Source organism: Manacus candei, unplaced genomic scaffold (assembly GCF_025592945.1).
Source record: "Manacus candei isolate 608988 ecotype Guabito, Panama unplaced genomic scaffold, ASM2559294v1 h1tg000135l, whole genome shotgun sequence".
In the NCBI taxonomy this organism is placed as follows: Eukaryota; Metazoa; Chordata; class Aves; order Passeriformes; family Pipridae; genus Manacus; species Manacus candei.
Window position 1 is genome coordinate 224241 of NW_026138183.1, and position 20972 is coordinate 245212.

The 20972-nt window shown below is 35.9% G+C and overlaps 1 protein-coding gene across 9 annotated transcripts in view; it reads right to left on the reverse strand.

The window, feature by feature from the left end:
• LCORL (ligand dependent nuclear receptor corepressor like) overlaps positions 1-20972 on the reverse strand; it is an 84978-nt gene that overhangs the window by 37102 nt on the left and 26904 nt on the right. For all 9 annotated transcript variants that reach the window (XM_051771498.1, XM_051771494.1, XM_051771495.1 and 6 more), the window contains exons 2-5: positions 19553-19618; positions 12759-12838; positions 12403-12532; positions 2440-2694 (exon numbers count right to left, since the gene is read on the reverse strand). In XM_051771498.1, coding sequence (XP_051627458.1) covers positions 2440-2694; positions 12403-12532; positions 12759-12838; positions 19553-19618 — 531 coding nt within the window. The remainder of the gene's footprint in view (positions 1-2439; positions 2695-12402; positions 12533-12758; positions 12839-19552; positions 19619-20972) is intronic.

Genomic DNA, 20972 nt, shown 5'->3' on the forward strand with positions numbered 1-20972 from the left:
AAATCTGAACAAATTTAAACTTCCTACTCTGTTATTGCCACTTCATTTGGAAATCCTAACAGGAATTACAAATAGCAAATGGTAGAAAGAGTTGCATGACAGTTAAATGATACTACTAAGAAGGGCATCCTGGTATAGCTTTTATAAGTCTCCAGACTGAAGAAGTATACTGTGTTAGATACAGAACTATATATTTTTAAAAATATATTATCCAGTTAAAAAACCTTCATAATTTCCTACTGTAAGCATGTGACACTTCATTATAAACAAGCTTCCTTCAGGCAAATACAGAAGTGAGAGATAGGTAGAATAATAACAAAAAAAAGCTAATTGAAATACCTTTTTCTTTGATCTTTACACATAGAACACAATGCAAATAAAATGAGGAAGCTGACTTTTTTCGTCTTGATCTTATTTGCTCGTGCTGCCATCACTACAGTGAAAAGCTAAAATAGCTCAAAACTGGTATGTTAATGGGAAACAGGAAGCACAAAACAACTTTCCTGATAGGTATGATGTTCAAGCCACCTTTCTCCAACTACAGTCTTATTTCATCAGCAGCTCTAAATTTCACAGCAAGACCAGTACCTTTAGTGCATAGTGCTCCAGCAAACACAGCAGTTTAAGTTCTGAGAATCTACAGTATCTTATATAGTTTACTGTGTAAGTTGTATTCTGTGTGCTGAGCAACTATTTTAGCCTAAGCTGTTTCACTGAAGGTGCACATTTCTAAACTTGTTATTTAGCCTGATTGTAAAAAAAAACCTCCAAAGATATTAAAAAAAAAAGATTTAAATAACTTAATTTCTCTGTATTTCAGGTTTTTCTTAGATAAAAGATTAATGGATTTTCAAACAGCTGAGGGTGGCAGCACAACCTTCTTCCTGTCCCTGCTCTGTTTACTCTCTGCCTTCCCTTTCATTCCTCAAAGATTTATTTGGGCTCAGCAACAACCAGAACCTGTCATTGGGGACTTTGCTCCCTCATGGACATTTAAAACCAGTTCTTTATAAGCAGCTGTTGAAGCAAGCAAAAGGCAATAGTGCTGGTATCAGGAAAGTGTTTTTTGTTGTCCTTGCAAAAGAAACGTGCCTCAACCTGGCCAATTATAAATCTCTAAAATCTGGTAATTCACCAATAGCAGAAAGCACAACAGACATTTTCTCAGGATTTAATCTGCATAAGGTATTTACTAAACCCTGGCATTAACTGTGGCCAACCACACAGAATAAAAGCAGGAATTCCACTATTTCTTAATGATTTTGCTGTCAAAGAGAAAGGATGTTTGAAATTTCATCTAGAATAGGTATACTTAGCATGAGAAATCCATGTCAGACTTCCCTCCCCCAAGGATGTCATCCAATTAAAGACTGCATCATTAGGCACACACATACCAGATCTGCTCTCATTCTGACAATGTATATTAAAAAAACCAAACAAACCCCAAACCAAATGAAATCCAAAACACTTAGTTCTGCCTTCTTTCAAACTTTTTAGTATGGTAAGTGACAAAAGGTCAACTTTTCCCTTTGGTTGGCAGTATTACAGGATTAACACAGACCCTTATATCTGTAAAAGACAAAAGCTGCTTTCGCCACTGCTTTCAGTTGCACATGACAGTCACAACCATTCCTGAAAACTGCTGCTAATCCAAATCTAGTTCAAAGTCCAAAACACTCTTGTGATTATACTGTTATCAGTTTTGGATAGCAATATTCCTTGAGGCAAAGAAATCATTTCCCTTATGAAAATGATAGTGAGACAGACTTTATTTCTCTAGCTTTACTCTCAATTAAGAAAGCTGCACTGATCTATAATGATTAAACTATGAAGTATGGAAATTTCCTTCCAAATTAATCTTCTCTTTCCATCATTCTAACCAGCCTGTATTTAAGAATCAAAGTGTCCAAGGGCTGATGCAGACTGAATGACATCTGCTCTCTGAAATTCTAGTATCCTTGCTTTTCTCAGGCTTCTAACAGAATCACTGTTACCTGTGACAGCCACAGGTGAGCTGACTTGGATTCAGTATTCCAAAGCTGTGAAATTCCAATATCACTTATTTAACCCAGGCACTCAGAAAGGAGAATATTTATCTGCTAACACACACTATGAAAAATGTTTCTAGAAAGAATGGAGAGTTTTTTTGTAGTGTGGTTTGTTTTTTGTTTTTTTTTTTAACACAGTTCTCTTATAACACTTTTCCTGGTGTTTAAGGGAAAAATGTATGAACTTTATTTCAGTGTTAAGTTGATGCCATATCAATTTTCCTTCAACCTTTCTTTAAACACATAGGATAATTTTTTTTCTCCTGTATACTGATTACTACTTTGGAAAGGTAAAACACGTATTAGACATTGACGTTTATTTTTTAAGAGAATAAGATGCATTAAGTAACAAATGACAGCAAAACACAGATTAGCAGATATAGAAATTTACCTTGCTGAGTATTCTGTTCTTGAGTTCGATTCACAGTGAGGTCTAGAGGGCTATCCTGTTCTTCCTGAAGGGAGTTTTCCGTTTGGTTCATTTGGACACTTTTACACATCAGACTTGGTTCAAACGATGAACCATTTCTGTTCTCTTGAATTTTGCTACTTTTTGAAATGTACTCAATCGCAAACTGACGGATCATTTTTTTCATTAATTCCTGAGCAACTAGGGGAATGTTAGGATCACAGTTCTGAGGAAGATCTAGGAATAAAAAAAACATAGGCAACAGATATATTAAGAGTCAAGCTTAATTATTTTTCTTGTAATTAACACTTCCTATAAGCACACAAATGTGCGTAACAAGTACACGTGTCATGAACATAATAATTCAGATGCCCAATAAATTTTTCTTATGAGCATTCCTAACTGGAGGTCACTTGGAAGAACATATTTAGCACAGATCAGTAATTTTTACCATATTCCTTTATCATAGCATGCAAGTAAGACTATGCGGGTTGCATTATTTATGGGAGTCAGAATGTGCATTTACTGTTGGCAATAAGTTGAATTTTCACTTGTAGACTGTTTCCTGTTTTGAAAATAAAGAATTCTGAATAAAACCAGTGAAAGTTAAATGAGCTGTGAATTAATACAGAAAGAAGTTACTTTCAAAGAACAGTCATAACAAAATAATGTGTAGTAAAGTGTAGTTCTATAGAGTAACATAACATAGAACACTTGGACTTTTGAGGAATTGACCTTAAAAAGAAAAAAAAAATAAGAAGAGAGATTTATCTCACCTTCATATTAGATTATAATACCCACTGTAGGTTCAGGATTGAAATGTCAAAACTGATATGATGCTCCTTAAAATATCCCATACAATATAAGGTAGTACAAGCAATTGAATACAAAAATAAAGCCGTAAATTTTTATTGTAAAATCTTACAGGATTTTCAGGATATTTCCTAAGTGCTATCAATGAAAACACTTGTAAGAAAAGCTTTATTTCCTCTTCTACACTGGGTGTACTCTATTTTTTGCTTGTGTATGTAACAGTCCCATGGAAAGTAGTATTTCATTTTAGAAACAACAACAATAATACAATTAAAGGATCAAACATGAGATACCTGTGACTTTATTTTAATGTTATCTGTCAGCTAGAAAAAAGTTAAACCTCTTATTAACAAACATAGATGAAACTACATTTGAGAATCAGCGAAAAGAATCCTAACAGAAGCACCAGATAGAACAAAACAAAGATGTGTAACTTAACATAAATAAGCTGTGTAACTACACTGATGACTGCAATACTTCATTTCCCAAGACAAGCAAAAGTGCCCATGCTCAGAGATCTGAGCCACTGTCTTCCTTGAAGTGGCAGTAGTAGTACTCACTTCACTATCCCACTCTTCTTTCTTTCCTTCAACTCTACACACATACACACCCCTCACACCAAATATCCTTTTCAGTGTTTTAACCCTGTCCATCCTTGAGTTCACAGGTAATGAGTGAAGCAGTTTTCAATCCAGAAGGGACAGGGATTTAAAGATTTAAAAGTGTGAATGTGATACAGGAGAATTAACTCTTAGGTTCATCTTGATTGCCTGAAAGGAATACCAAAGGACATGAATCTGTAGTTACTGGGATACTAAAGTTAGTCTGAAACAGATAAGACAGATGATAAGTTGAGTTTTGTTTTCATGGAAATGGAGAAACTGAAAGGCCTGGACTGGGGAGATGTTTGCATGCAAAGTGTACGTTTCCTAATAGTTTGGAGGATCGTTTTCACCAACAGAGCATTGCAAGGAATTACAAACACAAACCTATGAGATCTGCTGTGTGAAGCACATTAGAGGGCAGCTGACTGTTCAGATGCTTCCTCTCAAGACCTTTTGGTTGGCCTCTCAGTAGTGCTTTATGAAGTACAAGTGAAGGTCCAAGATTTCCAAAGACTGAGTACATGCTAGACATCTTGGGTTCAAGAGAACTTATCCAAGGCATAACAAAACAAGTCTGCTTATGGTTAAAGCTCTATCTTCTGACAGCCTTTCAACCAGATCTCTACCACAATTTCTAAAATTGACAGGCGTTTCTTTAAGAGAGGTATGAGGTAAAATTCGAAATGATGGAGAAAAGAGAAAGGTCTCTCCCTGCCATGTAACATCCAGGCATTAGTATTCTTTCTTTATATTGTTATTTCCTGATCCTAAATAATGGATCCAGAAAATGTTCAACTGGAATTTTATCATCCTAGAGACATAAGTAAAGAAAAAAATTCAATAGATATTGAAGCAATAAGGCAATAGGTGTAAAAGTGCTAATGTATATATAAAATATAACAAAAGAACAAGGAATGTTAAGAGATAAAATTGAATAACTGAATTATCTAGGAACAAAAGTGTTCGCATGATGGGAATGGTAGTTCTAGACAATAGCTTAGCTTAAAAAAAACCCACCAAAACAAACAAAAACAAAAGTCTGACAGTCTGTAATCAAGAAACTAATACAAAATTAATTATACAAAACATTATCATATTATATAGAATAATATAATCACACTATTATACTGAATAGTCTACCAGATATCTCGTCTGGAATGACCCTGCTTATATCAGAAATTAGTTTTTTGCATGCACCCAAGAAAAACTACTTTGATGGCTTCTGGATAACAGGGGACCATCACTGCAAATGGGAGAGAAGAGTTATTTTAATACCAGGATGTAACAAGCAAAAGACCATAGAGTGCAAGGCACACCTGCCATTAGCTGGAAAACACAAAAACCTGGAACAAATTTCTCCTTATTAATCACCATCCCCTGCATCAGTTATTACAAAACTGCACAACAAAACTCATTCAGAACTGTCAAGCTTCTACTACCTTCCTATTCCAGTTTAGACTATTCACACTGGTAATAGCCAAGCATATATTGCTTTTAGACACTTGAAGGAGAAGTCAACTTTTCCTTTAGGAGCAAAGTCATCTTTTGACCTAGTTGGAATAAGAAAGGATTTTTTTTTTTGTTCTTATAACAAGTTCTTTAGTGTTAGGTTTTATTTTTTTTTTAACTTCCAAATATTTCCTATGGAAAAATAAATGCAGCAGAATTCCTCATATATTCAACTGCTATAGTTATTGGTAGTTTACAGATTCTAAGTTAATTTACTCTAAAAAGGTAATACAGAAGTTGGGATGTGTGTATATCTGAGCATATGATCTGAAAGACGTGCTCCAGGGATGCATCTTGGAGTGCTCTTGCTGCTAATGCAAATTCAATCTACAGGGTGAGACTCAGGTAGCCTAAGATTAACTGCCATAAATGCAAATGGTGTTGCTATCACATTGACTGTTCCTATAATGTAAATCATTAAATGGTAAATCATGTTGGAAGTACCTTGGGAGATCTCTAGTAAAACTGCCTGTTCAAAGCAGGGTCAACTATGAGGTCAAATCAGGTTTCTCTGGATTTTACGTAGTTAGGTCAGGAGTACTTCCATGGATGGAAACTGCACAACCTCTCTGGGTAGCATGTTCCCCTGCTTGCCTGGCCTCATTTTTCCTTACACAAAAAAGAATTTCTAATTTCAACTTGTCTGTAATCTGTCACTATCCTGCTATGCACCATTGTAAAGGCTTTCACCCTGTCTTAGAATCATTCAATACTCTATGTTGGAAGGGACCCATCAGGATCCTTGAGTCCAACTCCCAGCGCTGCACAGGACACCCCAAGAATCACATGAGCCCGAGAGTTTGTCCAAATGCTTTTTGAACTCTTGGTGCTGTGACCAATTCACTGTTCCAGTGCTCAACCACCCTCTGGGTGAAGGACCATTTTCTAATATCCAAACTAAACCTCCCCTGACACAACTTCAGACCCTTCCCTTGGGTCCTGTAACTGGTCACCACAGAGAAAAAATCAGTGTCTGCCCCTCCTCTTCCCCTCACAAGGAAGTTGTAACTGCAGTGAGGTCTCCCCTCAGTCTCCTCCAGGCTGAACAGATCAAGTGAACTCAGGTGCTCCTCATACAGCTTCCCCTCAAGGCCCTTTACCATCTTTGTTGCCCTCCTTTGGAAGCTCTCTAGAGCCTTAATGTCTTTTTTATATTGTGGCACCCAAAACTGCACACAATATTCAAGGTGAGGCCACACCAGTGCAGAGCACAGTGGGACAATCCCTTCCCTTGACCGCCTGGCGATGCTTTGCCTGATGCTCCCCAGGACATGGTTGGCCCTCCTGGCTGCCAGGGCACTGCTGACTCATATTCAACTTGCTGTTGACCAGGACTCCCAAGTCCCTTTCCGTGGCACTGCTTTCCAGCCTCTCATTCCTCAGTCTGCATATATATTCAGAGTTGCTGGAAATCTGCTCTTGATCCATTACTATTAATGCTGGTTTGCTTCCTGATGGAGAATGAAGCTGTGGATGCTTAACTTGTATTATGAGGAAGAAGCGATTTTGAGCAGTTTGAAGTCAGAAATAATTTCCTGCAGCTCTCCAAATGTTATAGAACACAAACGAGTGCTGTAAGATCTCAAAGGAAAGAAGAAAGTTATACAGTTTCATGACTATATTCTTTTTATACACTGTACATTCCTGAAAAAAAAAAGACTAAGGTAAAGGTAACTTTTATATATTTTATCAATGTAACACTCAAGTTATCAAAAGATACACACTTGAAGTAGGTTACATAAAGTCTAATTACTTGCCTTCAGTGGTTGTAAGTCTGCAATGAAAACAGACCTGGAGCATTTCTCTTACAAGGACATGGAGTTGGGCCTGTTCAGCCTCAGAGGGGACCTCATCACTATCTATACGTGTCTGGTAGGGAGGGTGTCAAGAGGATGGAGCCAGGTTCTTCTCAGTGATGCCAAGCAGAAGGACAAGAGGCAATGGGCAGAAAGTGATGCACAGGAAGTTCCACCTGAATATGAGGAAGAACTTCCTTACTGTGTAGGTGACCATGCACTGGAACAGATTGCCCAGAGAGGTTGTGGAGTCTCCCTCACTGGAGATATTCAAGTACCATCTGGATGCAACCTGGGCAATGTGCTCTAGGATGGCCCTGTTTGAGCAGGGAACTTGGACCAGATGACCCACTGTAGTCCTTTTTAACCATACCCATTCTGTGATTCACAATGGCAAAGTTCCGCTACACATGAGAAATTTGTAATAAGTCATATAAAATTTTTAAATGCAATGAAACATATTCTGGGGAAAGAGAGGCATTAGATCTCTGGCCTTCGTATCACTACTAAATATTTCTTAATTATTATCAGCAGATGGCACCAGATATACTTTATATGACCTAAAGAGTCTTTATTCTAAGATGTTTCATTAGGAGTCATGATTATAGGTCCTTAAAAAGTTTTAAATCTACATGCCTACATCTGTTTAAACTCCTATTTTTCATAGTTGATTTCAAACACAAGGTATCTGTATTTAGTCCATGGATCTTTTACTCTAAAGATTTGGAGTAAAAAGTAGCTCCGATGTTCCTCCATTTTCTCTTAGATTACTGTAACCTGATGTTATTAGGATAAAAGATGGCTAAATGACACATTTGTACACTATAATATTTTCTGCTTGTGATTTTCAAGATTACAGTCAGAATGCAAGAGAAGAGTAATAAACATCATGTAATTATGACTAATTGCAATGATTTATTTTAATTCAAAGCTCGTGTTTAGGATTAATACTTACTCAGTCTATGTGCTGCAACAGCTTGTAACTATTTGAATTCATAATCTTAACTACTCCGTACATTATGTGTGATTATTAAACTGCAATGTACAATATAATGACTGATGTGACTGACAGTTCAGAGTTACACATGTATTTGGCAGGACAACGAACAAGGAGTTAAAAGCTCCCAAAACAGTGTTCCACAATAGTATTCTATTTCTTGAAAATGCGTAATTTTTCATTAAAAAGTCAAACTAATGACTTAATTTTTCTCTTGATACAACACCAAAAGGCAGTGAAAAGCAGCAGGGAATCACCTCTTTGTACCTTACAAGGCTGTTGTGCAAGTAACAGGACTAAGAACACCTGGTTGTTTATCAGCGTGTTCCCTGCATTCACTCCGCCTTTCCTCTTTTCAGAAAAAAGTCATGTTTTCTAGAACAACCCCGCCTCAACAGCCACTAAACTGTCCCAGCAATATTCTTAGCTGTACTCATAAAATTGTTCATGTCACTGTCAGATCACTGAAAAGTTAAAACCAGAATACAACAATTTATTCTGAGCCATGTATCACAATTAGTTAACTTGACTGATCAACAAACAGAAGGAATAAAGGTCAAGTCCACTCTAGTTTTCTGCTCTTGTAAACATTCCACGTTTTTCCTTCCTCTACTCAGGTTGCAATTCTCATTACTCTATATACAGTCATATCTCTTAAGAATATTCTTAAATATAGTTGAAAATGACCAAGAAATTCAGAGTCAGTGAAGACAGTAACACTGGCAGGCAGGTGGTCAACACAAAAACTATGCTTTACTTCCTTATGAAAGCAGCTGAAACCCTGCTATGCATTCTTTCCTGAAGAACTTTAAGAGGAATAGCAAGGCTGTCATATAAGCTTACTGCACAAGCTATGTCAGAGATTACAGAACACCTTGCAGATTTTGAAAGGACAAATTAGATTTCTTAAAATGATTAATAAAAAGGAACTGCAGGCATTGGATGAAGCAGTGTGTACATCTCAAAACTCCAACTCAGAAAGTAACACTTTTTCCAAATCTGAGATTATGTGTGCAAAATTACATTCTCATAGGTTTGTCAAATTATATATACATTGTCCAAGAAGCATAACCAGTTTATGACATCTATGCAACTAAGACAGAACTATGCAAAGAACAGGAGAACTCAAAGTTAAATTCAGGGATATGGTATGATGTACGAAAGTCATATATATGAATGGAAATATTTTGCAACATGAAATAGATAGCTAGAAACTATTAATAAAGAACTTTTATAAAGCTTACAGGGAAATTATTTTGATCTGGGAAATGTGGCAATGAAGATACTTGACAGAGCAGCCAAGAGAATCTGGGAAGATTCAAGTAATCCCAAACATTCTCCCTGTAATTTTGTGCCATAATTCCTTAACTTCTACATGAGTTTCTCATATTTCAGTCTTCTCTTGGTGGATCATGTCCTGAAGGTAGAATCTGATTCACTACCATGCAAATAACCCTTTCTTTTTAATTTGTTTTTGTTTAAAGAGGTCACATTAATACTGCATGGAAAAATGAGCTTCTAAGAACACACAATGTGGAATACTAGAAACCCAGAAAATTAATAGTCCATGAACAAAATGGTTGATTAAGTACTTAAACAACCAAGGTTCTGCTATAAAACAATGATCACGTCACATTCTACAATATTCATTATAAAAAAAAGGCTAATATGTATTCCTTAACAAAAGAAAACAGTTGTATTTTAACATCGTGTAAATGGAAAAGTATCACAGTCTACTGTGCTTACATGACCAAAAGGGTAAAGAGAGATGTTATACTTGGGAAGAAAGCATCTGGGTTTCAGATACATTTTTTAAGGGGAACAATCAATGTTTGACGACAAGAATCATTTTGGCTTTGCTGAGGTGTCTGCTGAGCATAGGACTTTTCTACAGACAACTAACTACCAAACTGGACTTTCACTAACACACAGTGAAGTTAGGTTGCTAATAGGAAGACACTGTCACTTACAGCATCTCTGGAGTTTACACATCTTGGCACTAATTCTATCATCCCTTGTCCCAGATTCTACAGACAAGTTGTCATCTAAGAATGTCTGAAGCCTATATGCTGCAGACAATCACATAACGTGGCTGCATGTTCTGAGACCTTCTGAACTAGTTTCCTGATATAAAAAAAAACAAACCCTAAACCAAGACCACAACCAAATGCCCCAAAACTAGTCTGCAAATGAAAAAATCCAGTCATATACTAATTTGTTCTAAAACAAAAGGTTAATGAGACCAACAAATTCAACTCTTAAATTTGCTCACTAGTCTTAGAAGTTGTTCACAGAGGCCTAAATGAAACTGTGGTAGTTATAATAGTAAGAGGGTAGATCATCTTGAGGAGTTTGCAATCCAAACAAGTGTCACTCCATTTTAAAGACAGCCAACCAAGAATTCTGAATTTTTTTGACAATGAAAGCACATCTGGTTTAGTACCAGGTATAAGATCTGTTCCTTAGCTAAGTAGTTACTGGAAATTTTTTGATTCCTTTTCTCCTAAGTTGATAGCTGAACTCAAAAACCTGCATAAATTCAGAAAGCAGACGTGAGATTTTCTCTAGTAAAAATCTTCATCTTCCTTCCTAAAATCCAAAACAGTTACTTGAATACCTCATAAATTGGTTTCACATGCCCTTTACAATATTTTTTGCTTTTCACTTCCTGTAACTTAAACAACTTAAAAGACTTTGTTAAGACCTGAACTGAAGCAATATTCTTGGAAAATTCCTAACCAAGAATACAGAAGTCCTCCAGAGAATCACAAAAATAACTGGAAAAGACTGGTTTTGTTTTTTAATAGACAAAACCTTTTTCATGTAGCATGATTGACCTGGCAGATCAAAACACCTAAGGAAGATGCTAAAAGCCAAATGTTCTTTGTGAAAAACTTCACTAAGGCGAGGTCATGCCAAGTTTCACTTCTCTTATGATAAAAGTTCCTCTCAAGGAGTATCAAAAGGCAGCATCTCCAGCAGAAGCATAAAGCAGGCAAACATTCGAAAACACTGTACACATCAAGACCAAGAAGAGATCTGAGAAAGCAGAAATACTAAGGAATTAAAATACCTGCCTAGGGAGATGCCATGCAACTGGGCCTGTGATGAAAATATAATAAGAATTTCAGAAGTAATGAGGTGCCATTTCACTGGACATTTTGTTTCAAATGGAAAACAGCTTGTTTTAAAGAAAGGCAAGGAACAAAGATAGACTCAAAATGCTGTTGCAATCCACATAAAGTTCTTTAAAATGCAAAAAAGTAAAATGTAGACTGAATAGACACACAGTACATACACCCCAGGTTCAAGGGCATAATAATCTCTTCTGCTACAGCATAGTAAAAGAGAGAAAACCAACTTTGGTTTTTTCTCCCACTTATGTGAAAGAAGAGAGTGTGTCTAATTCTTTGTTAAAAGCAAGAGAGGGCTTTCACCCTAGCCATACTCAGCTATTCTGACATCCAAGTACACCCACTAACCCCAAGAAAAACCTGTGAAAATTGTAGTTACTGAGTAAAGCTTCATTCACCTTTCTTCATTCACAGGAAGTTAAGGAAGAAAATGAGTATTTCTGCTGCCGCTGACGGTGAATAACCAAGTAACTTTCATGAATCAAGCTGACTTGTCAGTCACCCATGTACTGCTATAACTTTTTGAGTTCCAAAGAACAAGAAAAGTCAAAGAATTGATGAGCCACTAAAAACTATATTTTGACAAGTTTCAACCTCCAACTTGGATGTATTTGAAGGAGCAGCTTTTGTACAAGAAGATCCCAAATTCCATTTTGCAATCTGCAAAACACATTTTCTCACCTAAAACTGTTTTCCTTTTGAAAACCAGAAGTGAGAATTTAGGAATAGAAAATGTTTAAATACTTAAAATTCCAGAGAATGGCACCTGAAGTTTGCATGAGGACAAAGTAGCAGCTCATGGTAAAAAAACCCAAACCAATACAATTTGATGAACAGGGATTCAAGAGAATAACACATAATGCAAAAGCCTAAGAGGAATGGCAAGTAGGAAGAGAAGTATTTCATCTGGTGATTCTAGTAAGCAAAGAAAAAGATTAGGGAAAACCAAAGGAATAAGAAAAAGAAACAGCAGAAACATTTATTTCAATAGATAAATAAAAAAATACTTAAGAATCAAAATCAACCCTGAATAATTTGATTCTTCTAGATTTTCACCATATTTCTTAATATAAAAGACATGTTTTTATTACCTTTCTTTCGAAAGAGTGCATTTAGATAGTTTTCTGCTTGGCATTCAATCTTATCAGTGTTGGACTGGCCCTGAGATGACAGTTCCTCTGTAGGCGTTGACTGTGAAGAACCGATAACTGATGCACGATCCTAGAAAAGATATGAAGATCATGACATCTCTCAGAAGTTACTCTGCTGGTAGTGCAACATACAATGAATTACTGAGCTATTGAATTAAATAGTTTGATTTTACTGGTTCTATCTTGAGTCAAAATGCAGAATTAACTTATCTGCAAAATTAAATTCTCTGATTCTTACTTTCATACCAAAAAAATGGGTGTTAGGGAATAATGTTTAATATCATGTTCATACTTACACTGGTTGTTTCTTTGTGTAAATTACAAAAGGAACATTTCTCATCCATAGACCAGTCAGTTAGCTCTTCTGGCTCACAGTCTTAAAGGAAGAAAAGAAAGCTAGATGTTTTAAACAAGTAAAAACAAAATACACATCCTACAATTCACTTAAGTAAATTCTGTCAATAATCTGGTATGTGTTTATTGGTACAATGCATTCAGTATTATTCTATTCTTCAGATATTTCCAAAGTCTTGTATGACTTGTACAGCTCAACTTACAAATAGCAGAGAGCACCTTTCTTAAAAGGAAAGGCAAACTCATGCAATTCAACTGATTACCTGTCATAATTACTGAAGGCATCTGAATACTGTAAATAAAGTGCTGAATTGCAGACATTATTCTTTTTAACAAAGCGTGCAAACTTGTAGTAAACTAAGCTAGGAATTAGGATATGAACTCCTCACCATTTGAGCTACATGAATTTTACTCACAATATTTTAATTGACTTGATACACCATCACCATAGGTAAGCCCAAGCCATATACTCACTTCTAGCACTTGATTTATCTAGAAAAAATAACTTTATATGTTTTGTCAGAAAATGTACTTTGGTCTAGAGGGAATACAGGACTTAAATCTACATCGCCTATATCAGATCCAGCCTTCTACTGAATCGAAACACACCATCTACTACTTCCTTTAAACAAGTTATTGAGCTTCATTTCAAAATTAAGAAGTTTTCCACCTATACTCTTCTCTTCCCAATCAGGAATTGCTTCAAAGCTTTTCCCAAATGAACAGTGCTAATAGTTAAAGTTAAGTTTCTAATTTCTTGTTTAAAATTAACACACATGGCAGTTTGGTTTTGTGGCAACATTATTCTTATACCCATGAACAATAACTTTAGGCATTTAGCACCTTGATGTATTTACAGAGAATACCATTATCCCCTTTACATTTAATTTTGCAGCTAATCTAGTCTACCTGGTTTTCTCTCATGAGATTCAACTCCACATTTTCTGCACCAGTCTCACTTGAACACCTGTTTCCTGAACAGGGGTGACCAAGATCTCAAGATGATGTCTTTTACATTTAGATCAGACTTCCTTAAACTGTAGGCAGTACTTTTCCCACAGTAGCCTAGTTATGCAGCAGTTTTTATCACTGCTGCAGAGTCTTGGTAGGTGAATACAAATATGATTAACTAATACACCAAGGTCCTCTCCATCCTGCTCATTTCCAGTTCATGCACTTACAACTTAAACAACTTTTTCATCCTCCATTATTAATTACCAAGTATGTTTCCTCCTTTTCTCTGTACCACTAAATTACAATCACAGTTTTGTTAGGCAGGTTCTTGAGATTATCTGCTTTCAATAGCACATGATGGTAAGCTGACCTTGGCTGGCTGCCAACCCCCAACCCAGTGATGCTGTCACTCCCCCTCCTCAACAGGGTAGGGGTAGGGAAATAAGATGGTAGGGGAGAAAATAAGAGGAAGAAAATAATACGAAAAAACTTGTGGGTCAAGATAAAGACAGGGAGATTACACTTACCAATTACTGTCACAGGCAAGTCAGACTCAACTTGGGGAAAATCCATTTCATTTATTGCCCATAAAAATAGATTGCATAATGAGAAAGGGAAAACACTAAACCACCTAACCACCCCTTCGTCCCAGGCTTCAGCTTCACTCCTTCATTTCTGAGTCTTCCCCCTCCTCCCCCATCCCAAACAGTGCAAGGAGGATGGGAAACAGGTTGTCCTCAGCTCATAACAGTTCCTCTCTGCTGATTCCTTTTCCTCATTATTCCCTGGCTCCAGCTTAGGGTCCTTCCCACAGGCTACAGGCCTTCACAAACTGCTCCAGTGTTCTTCCCACAACTGCAGCTCTTCATGAACTGCTCTAGCATGTCTTTTCCACAGGGCACAGTCCTTCAGGAAGAGATCACTCTGCAGGCCCACAGTTCCTACCAGAAAACCTGCTCCTGCATGGGCTTCTCTCTATGGGTTGCAATTCCCAACAGAAGCCTGCTCCATGGGCTCTCCATAGGCTGTAGCTTCCTTCATGGCATCTCCACCTGCTCCAGTGTGGGGTCCTCCATGGGCTGCAGTGCAGATATCTGTTCCAACGTGGTCCTCCATGGGCTGCAGGCTCTACCTGCTTCACCATGGTCCTCTCCATGGGCCACAAGGGAATCTCTGCTCCAGCGTCTGGAGCAGATTCTCTCCCCTCTTCCTTCTCTGACCTTGCTGTTGGTAGGGTGGTTTCCCACTGCTCATCATCCCCCACCTTCCCCTCACAACTGCTGAGCTTTTACTTTTTCTTAAAGATGTTATTACAGAGGCACCATCAGAAATAAAATGAGCCTGAAAAAAGTAGGTTCTTCAGCTGAGTATGAACACAACCCAAGTAACTCCATATTATTATTAAAATCTATTTTACTCAACTCTAAAATACTAATTAAGAACAGAATTTTGTTTTAACATGTTATATGCTTCCAGGGATGTAAGTCAGCAGTTTCTACAGGTTGGACAACTGATTATCAAGAAACAGACATGGGATTTTTCTTGACTGGACAGTAATAAGAGATACTGAGTTATTTTTGCTGAATTAATCTAGCTGTTGCAGCCTGTTAGAGTTATTCCTTTAAGATGTACACAGATGAAAAAAACGGCACTATTCCTTCATACAAAGTTCAGGGTTTTCCTTGCAACCATGAAAAATCTATTTACGAACCTTGGGATTCTACACATAACTCTAAGACAGGTTTCATATTTTCAGAGAAATTCTTCTGCCTTGGAATCCTGAATTTCCACTGTTAAAAGTCAAACTAAAGAGTGATCCTTGTGTACTGCCAAAAAAGCAAACCTTGAGAAACATCAGCTCTACATAACTTTAAACTTATTCAAAGTAGTATAAATCATGTAGGATAGTATAAATCATGTAGTAGTATAAATCAAGTATGCCAGTGAGCTAAGCAAAACTGACATCAGACAGCAGATATATACAAGATATATCAAATGTCAGACATCTAACAGTCTCAGGTCACCATCACAGGAAACATACTGAGATCAGTATTAAGTTTTTAACTACAGATAGGCATCTTCAAAAGATCAGAGGCACAGACAGAACTTGAAGCAGAACTTTCCTTGGCTGCATTCAATTTAGGGTGACGATCATTCTGCCCCATTTTATCTTGCTTGGGGTCAAATGATGCGAGATGTGCAGACAACCTACAGTGCTTGTCAGCCCACGAGAAAAAGTTGTTAACACTGTGCAAAGAGCATTTTAATACTAAACACAGCACAGATTATTACCTGAAACCAAAGTCACTTAGTACAAAGCTGTTTCCATTTCTTAAGAATAAAACGGTGAATTTTGACAAAAAAAATACTACCTTTTTACACTTCTTAGGGCACTCAAACCTTTGTTTCCCCAAACCATTTTTCCCAAGGAGTCATGCCAAATTAAGCAAATTAATTCAGACATCTGTAATGCTGAACAGATTCCATGTTTACCTCTTAAAATATGAAACAGTTGTCTAGTGAATCTGAATATAAGATAGCTTAAAAAATTCAACCCTTACTTTCCAGCATTTTCTGATTATAATCATATCCCAAGAATTTTTCCAGCTATTTGTGACAATTCTGAACAAAATACCCTCTTTCTGTTTACATAGCACTACTGCTTCCTAGTAAGTACATTAAAACATCTGAGGTGTTTATCATATTCCTTTACATTTTTAATTTCATAAATACTCAAATTATATTAGATTTGTGTTTCTAACATAATTGTTCACTACTATAAATACTCCAGAACAATATATGGAAAAGTAAAACACACTCTCAAACCTTTCATCCTGTATAAAGTGAAAGAACAATGAGAGCTGCTTTTCTCCCACTGGACACTGCTTCTACTCTATGGTTAAGAGAATAGAACCCCAGCACCTAATCCCCAAAAAAAGAAAGTACACACATACCAGCTGATTAGAGGAAAAGCTTTCTAACAGTTTAGCTAAATATCCATAAGTAGAATGTAAAGAATAACAATTTACATGTGAATCTACTTAGCTGAAAATGGGTATAAGCAAAGGATTAGAAAGCCCTAAAGATTGAATAACATAAGAAACCTCAGTTCAGAGCGTGACCAAGGTCAGATGCCAAGATATAGAACTTGAGACCTCTGCAATCAGAAGCTGCACTATCAAAGCAGTCAGGAGACAAACCTGGTGCTGAACAATGGTGACAATGAGAACCATTTAAGCAAGACCAAAACAAATCCTACATATACAAGAATTTCAAGACATGAAAAAAGGTTATTTCCTTTGAAAAGCATAAAAACTTATTAAAACTGAAGTGTACCTTTTACCATTTAAATTTTTCATTAAAATTTATTATTTGCTCAAGTAACTTTGAGAAACTACAATACAATAATTTAATCTATAGATCAAATACTATTTCAAGACAAAACTAAGAAATATATCAATCATGTTACATTTTATGCACATTATTGGGTTTTTTTATGTCACAATTGATAAAGCCAACAATTTAAGAGAAAAAATGCTATTGTAGCTAAGCAGCATGTATTTCAGCTGATTCTCACACACTTCTGCACAAGAAAGCCACATAATTTCTTGAGGTACGTTTGAGGAAACATACTCTTGCCAATGAGCCACAACATTGCACATTGACAGTATTAGTTTAGTGGTTATGATGAGGAAAAATGAACATCTTAAAAGATGCAGTGATTCAGGCACATTGCTAAGAGTCTAAAACCTTGGGTTCTGATTCTACCAGCTGTATTTTTTAACCAAGGCAGATTATTTACTTTGTATCTTAGTTTCATTATCTGTAAAGTGAAAAGTGGCACTTATGACAGTGGAAAGATTTATACAAATTTTACTTGAGAGTTCTATGTTAATTTTTATATGAAAAGTTAGATCTCAAATCAGAAATAGCATTGCATCCTATATTGATGATAAAGTTGACCTCTACTGTGCTGTGTTTTGTACAAACAATTTCACACAGCATTACTGAAGTTACAGATACTGTATCTATAAAAATGAACCAAAAATAGTAAGGCAAGGAGGGCATCCCAAACTAACATGCCATCTATCTCCTCTGCAGTTGCTTTAGAAGTAAAATCAACTTTACATATGCATCAAACACGGAAATAGGCTTTAACTGTTAAAAAACTCTTGCACATTACTGACAGATTCTTAGAAATTGGAAGAAAAAAGCTTTGAAACTTTACATTTTAGATAAACATGAATTTAATTTGCAGGATAAAGTCACAGGGGCATCGAATATCACAGATCTGCAAGCAATGGAAATATCAGATTTTAAATAGGTAAGAAATCTTCAACAGTGTGAGACAAATAAGTTAAAACTTTTCCCATAAGACAGCTCAAATACAAGCATTCATGAGCTCTGAAGGAGCAATATAAGACTTTACTGTGTAGTGTATAAGGTTCCTTTAGCTGTAGCAGTTAGATTTTGCAAAAAAAAAAAAATCAGCACACTATTTTAAAAAAATGTGAAACCTTTGATGCAAAAATCCCCAAAACTTTGATCACTAATCACTTTAAAGCCCAATACATACAACCAGGAAAAAAAAGAGAAAAGATAGTGCACACATAACAATATTCTATTCCCTTTTCAAATGTGCTTGCTTGTCACAGCAGATGGGAGTACTATTCATGAAAACAAGCTTTAATCCAAATTTATACATTTCTTAAATGTTTTTATGTCTTACTAGTAGCATGCTTAGCTAGAGACAGGAAAAAAATATTCTGAAAACATCAGCAAAGTAGTATTTCAAGTTCTCCCCTTTCCCCTTGAAAATACTGTGTTATGTACATGATACAGGCCAAGGAACTTGCACATTATGAAGAGGACAAAACCATAACCAAGCTAAAGCAATCATTCCAAAACTCTGCTAAGGAAAGATATACAGTACACGCCACTCCGCCTCATGTACTAGCACTACATAAGTTACATGCTTTAGAAATTACCCTATCAGATAATGAATTGTAAAGAAATGAGATGGAACATTCTGAAGGTATGAATACAGAAAGAACTTTTTTTTAAGCCAAAAAATTAACTTGACAAAACACTTTTTTCAACACTTCAAAGTAATTTTTTGCTGGATAGTCCTCATCTTGTCAAAGAGAGATAAATCATTTCATACTTAACCAAGGACTCAGATGTTATTGACAGTTATTCCAGCAAAATCAAACCCATTTGGCCTAAGACTAGGTCTTATAAGGGTAATGGTAAAGGTATATATATAAACACACTTCAGTATAGATAAGACTTCATATATATATAAAATATATAAAAATAAAACCTTTGATTTATATGTAACAAAGACGTTTTATACACACACACACACATATATATATAAAAAGCCTAGACTTTCTTGACCACTAAAACACCAAACTAGCATCCACTACCTTCCTTTTCACAGTTAATGTCAATAGGAAGTTGAATAGCTTGTCTTCCCTTTCTAAAAGGTGTTCAAAAACAAAGTAGGAGAAGCAATATTCCACAAGACTAAATCTTTCTCATGAGAACTTCTCAGGAAAACTTAGCTAATCTTAAACTTCCCTATACAGGAACAAAACCCAGGTATCATTTTACCGAGTGTTTTGCTTATGCACAGTACTGACAAGATCATGAAATGAACATTGGAAAGAAAAGCACAGGAAGAGTTCCTTTTTAGAATTCAATTTCTACTTTAAACTACCTTCAGCTAAAAGAAAAACCAGTAAGTTAAGGTCATTGCACTAAAAGCTGACTCATTTACCTTCAAATAAACTGAGGTCTCTTCGTAGCCTTGGTCCATAAAGCCCTTCTAAAATACTTTCAAAACCTGGAGACAAAAGAAACATTTAAAACAGTCAATCAAAATTTCTTCAAATAAAGCAAATTCCAGAGCACTGGCAACAAACATTCTCAAAATCTGAGAGCAATCCCCAAAATTGTTACATTTATGACACGAATATTTACTTCTTCCACTATAGTACTACTCAACAGAATTAGGAGATAAAAATAAGACAAGGCAACTGCCATCTGCCCACAATCAGCCTATTAAGCCGTGCCCCAACAACCTCATTAGACTTAAAATAACTACCACAGAATCTTAAAGGTGGGAGGATTAGCCTCATAGCTCTATACAAGTGAAGTAGTCTCTCTCTTACACTGGGAATCAGAGTCATGCATGGAGAGGTGAAAGAGAAAAAAAAAGGAAACCTTCAATATCAGAAATTTCTCATTTACGACCTCCTGAAATTACATAATCTGAGTAGGCTAATATTCCTACAAATATAAAAAAGCAAGCTTATTTTGCTTCTGATACCATGACAGTACTCCCTAGTCCTCTGTATCCATACAAAAATGTTTTAAAATTGAGGATTAGATAAATCCAATTATTTTCCAGATTTACCAGCTAGTCTGTTCAGGTATTTGGTAAAAATCACATACTGCAATAAGGGAGAAGAGACACAGAGCAAATCAAATTATTGGAAAAAAACCAATGGAAAACAACCAAAAAAAACCAAAAAAGAGATGCATGACAACTGATGAAATATGGTAAGAATTTACATCATCAATATAACAGAAGTTTTGTTCAATATAGAAACAGTTTCCAAGTGCCCCCCTTTCTCCTCCTTCCAAATAATAAGCTTACTTGAAAATAAGAGGATAATTCAAAGCAGCATTTGAAGGTTCTCATTTCTTGTTCTAAAAGCCTGTCTGTATTATATATGTAGCTATTTAACAGAACTTTGCAAGACTATTTTATCATCACACCACATAAAAGACACCAAAATCTTCAGGAAACAACTACCATCAACAGAGAACATTTAGAATCACAAAATTTACTCATCATGTGATGCCTTTTAAGACAACACAACATCCTGCTCTCTCATCAAAAGTTACATTATCTTTTTGGTTTTGGCCGTTTGCACACTAGTATAAGAAAAGTAAGTAAGTACCATATCTTGAGTAGAAAAGGGAAGCTATCTTAACACATTGGAGCTGCTCAGATTGACAGGTTAGATTTTGTTAAAATTGGCTTTATAAAATAATTTTAACATATGGACTATATATTATGAAATTCAATCAATTACAATTATACTCAATTATACAATTATATTAATGAGAGGACACAAATTAAATGTTAAACCTGCTGTCCACTCACAAATATATATGCACACATTTTTTAA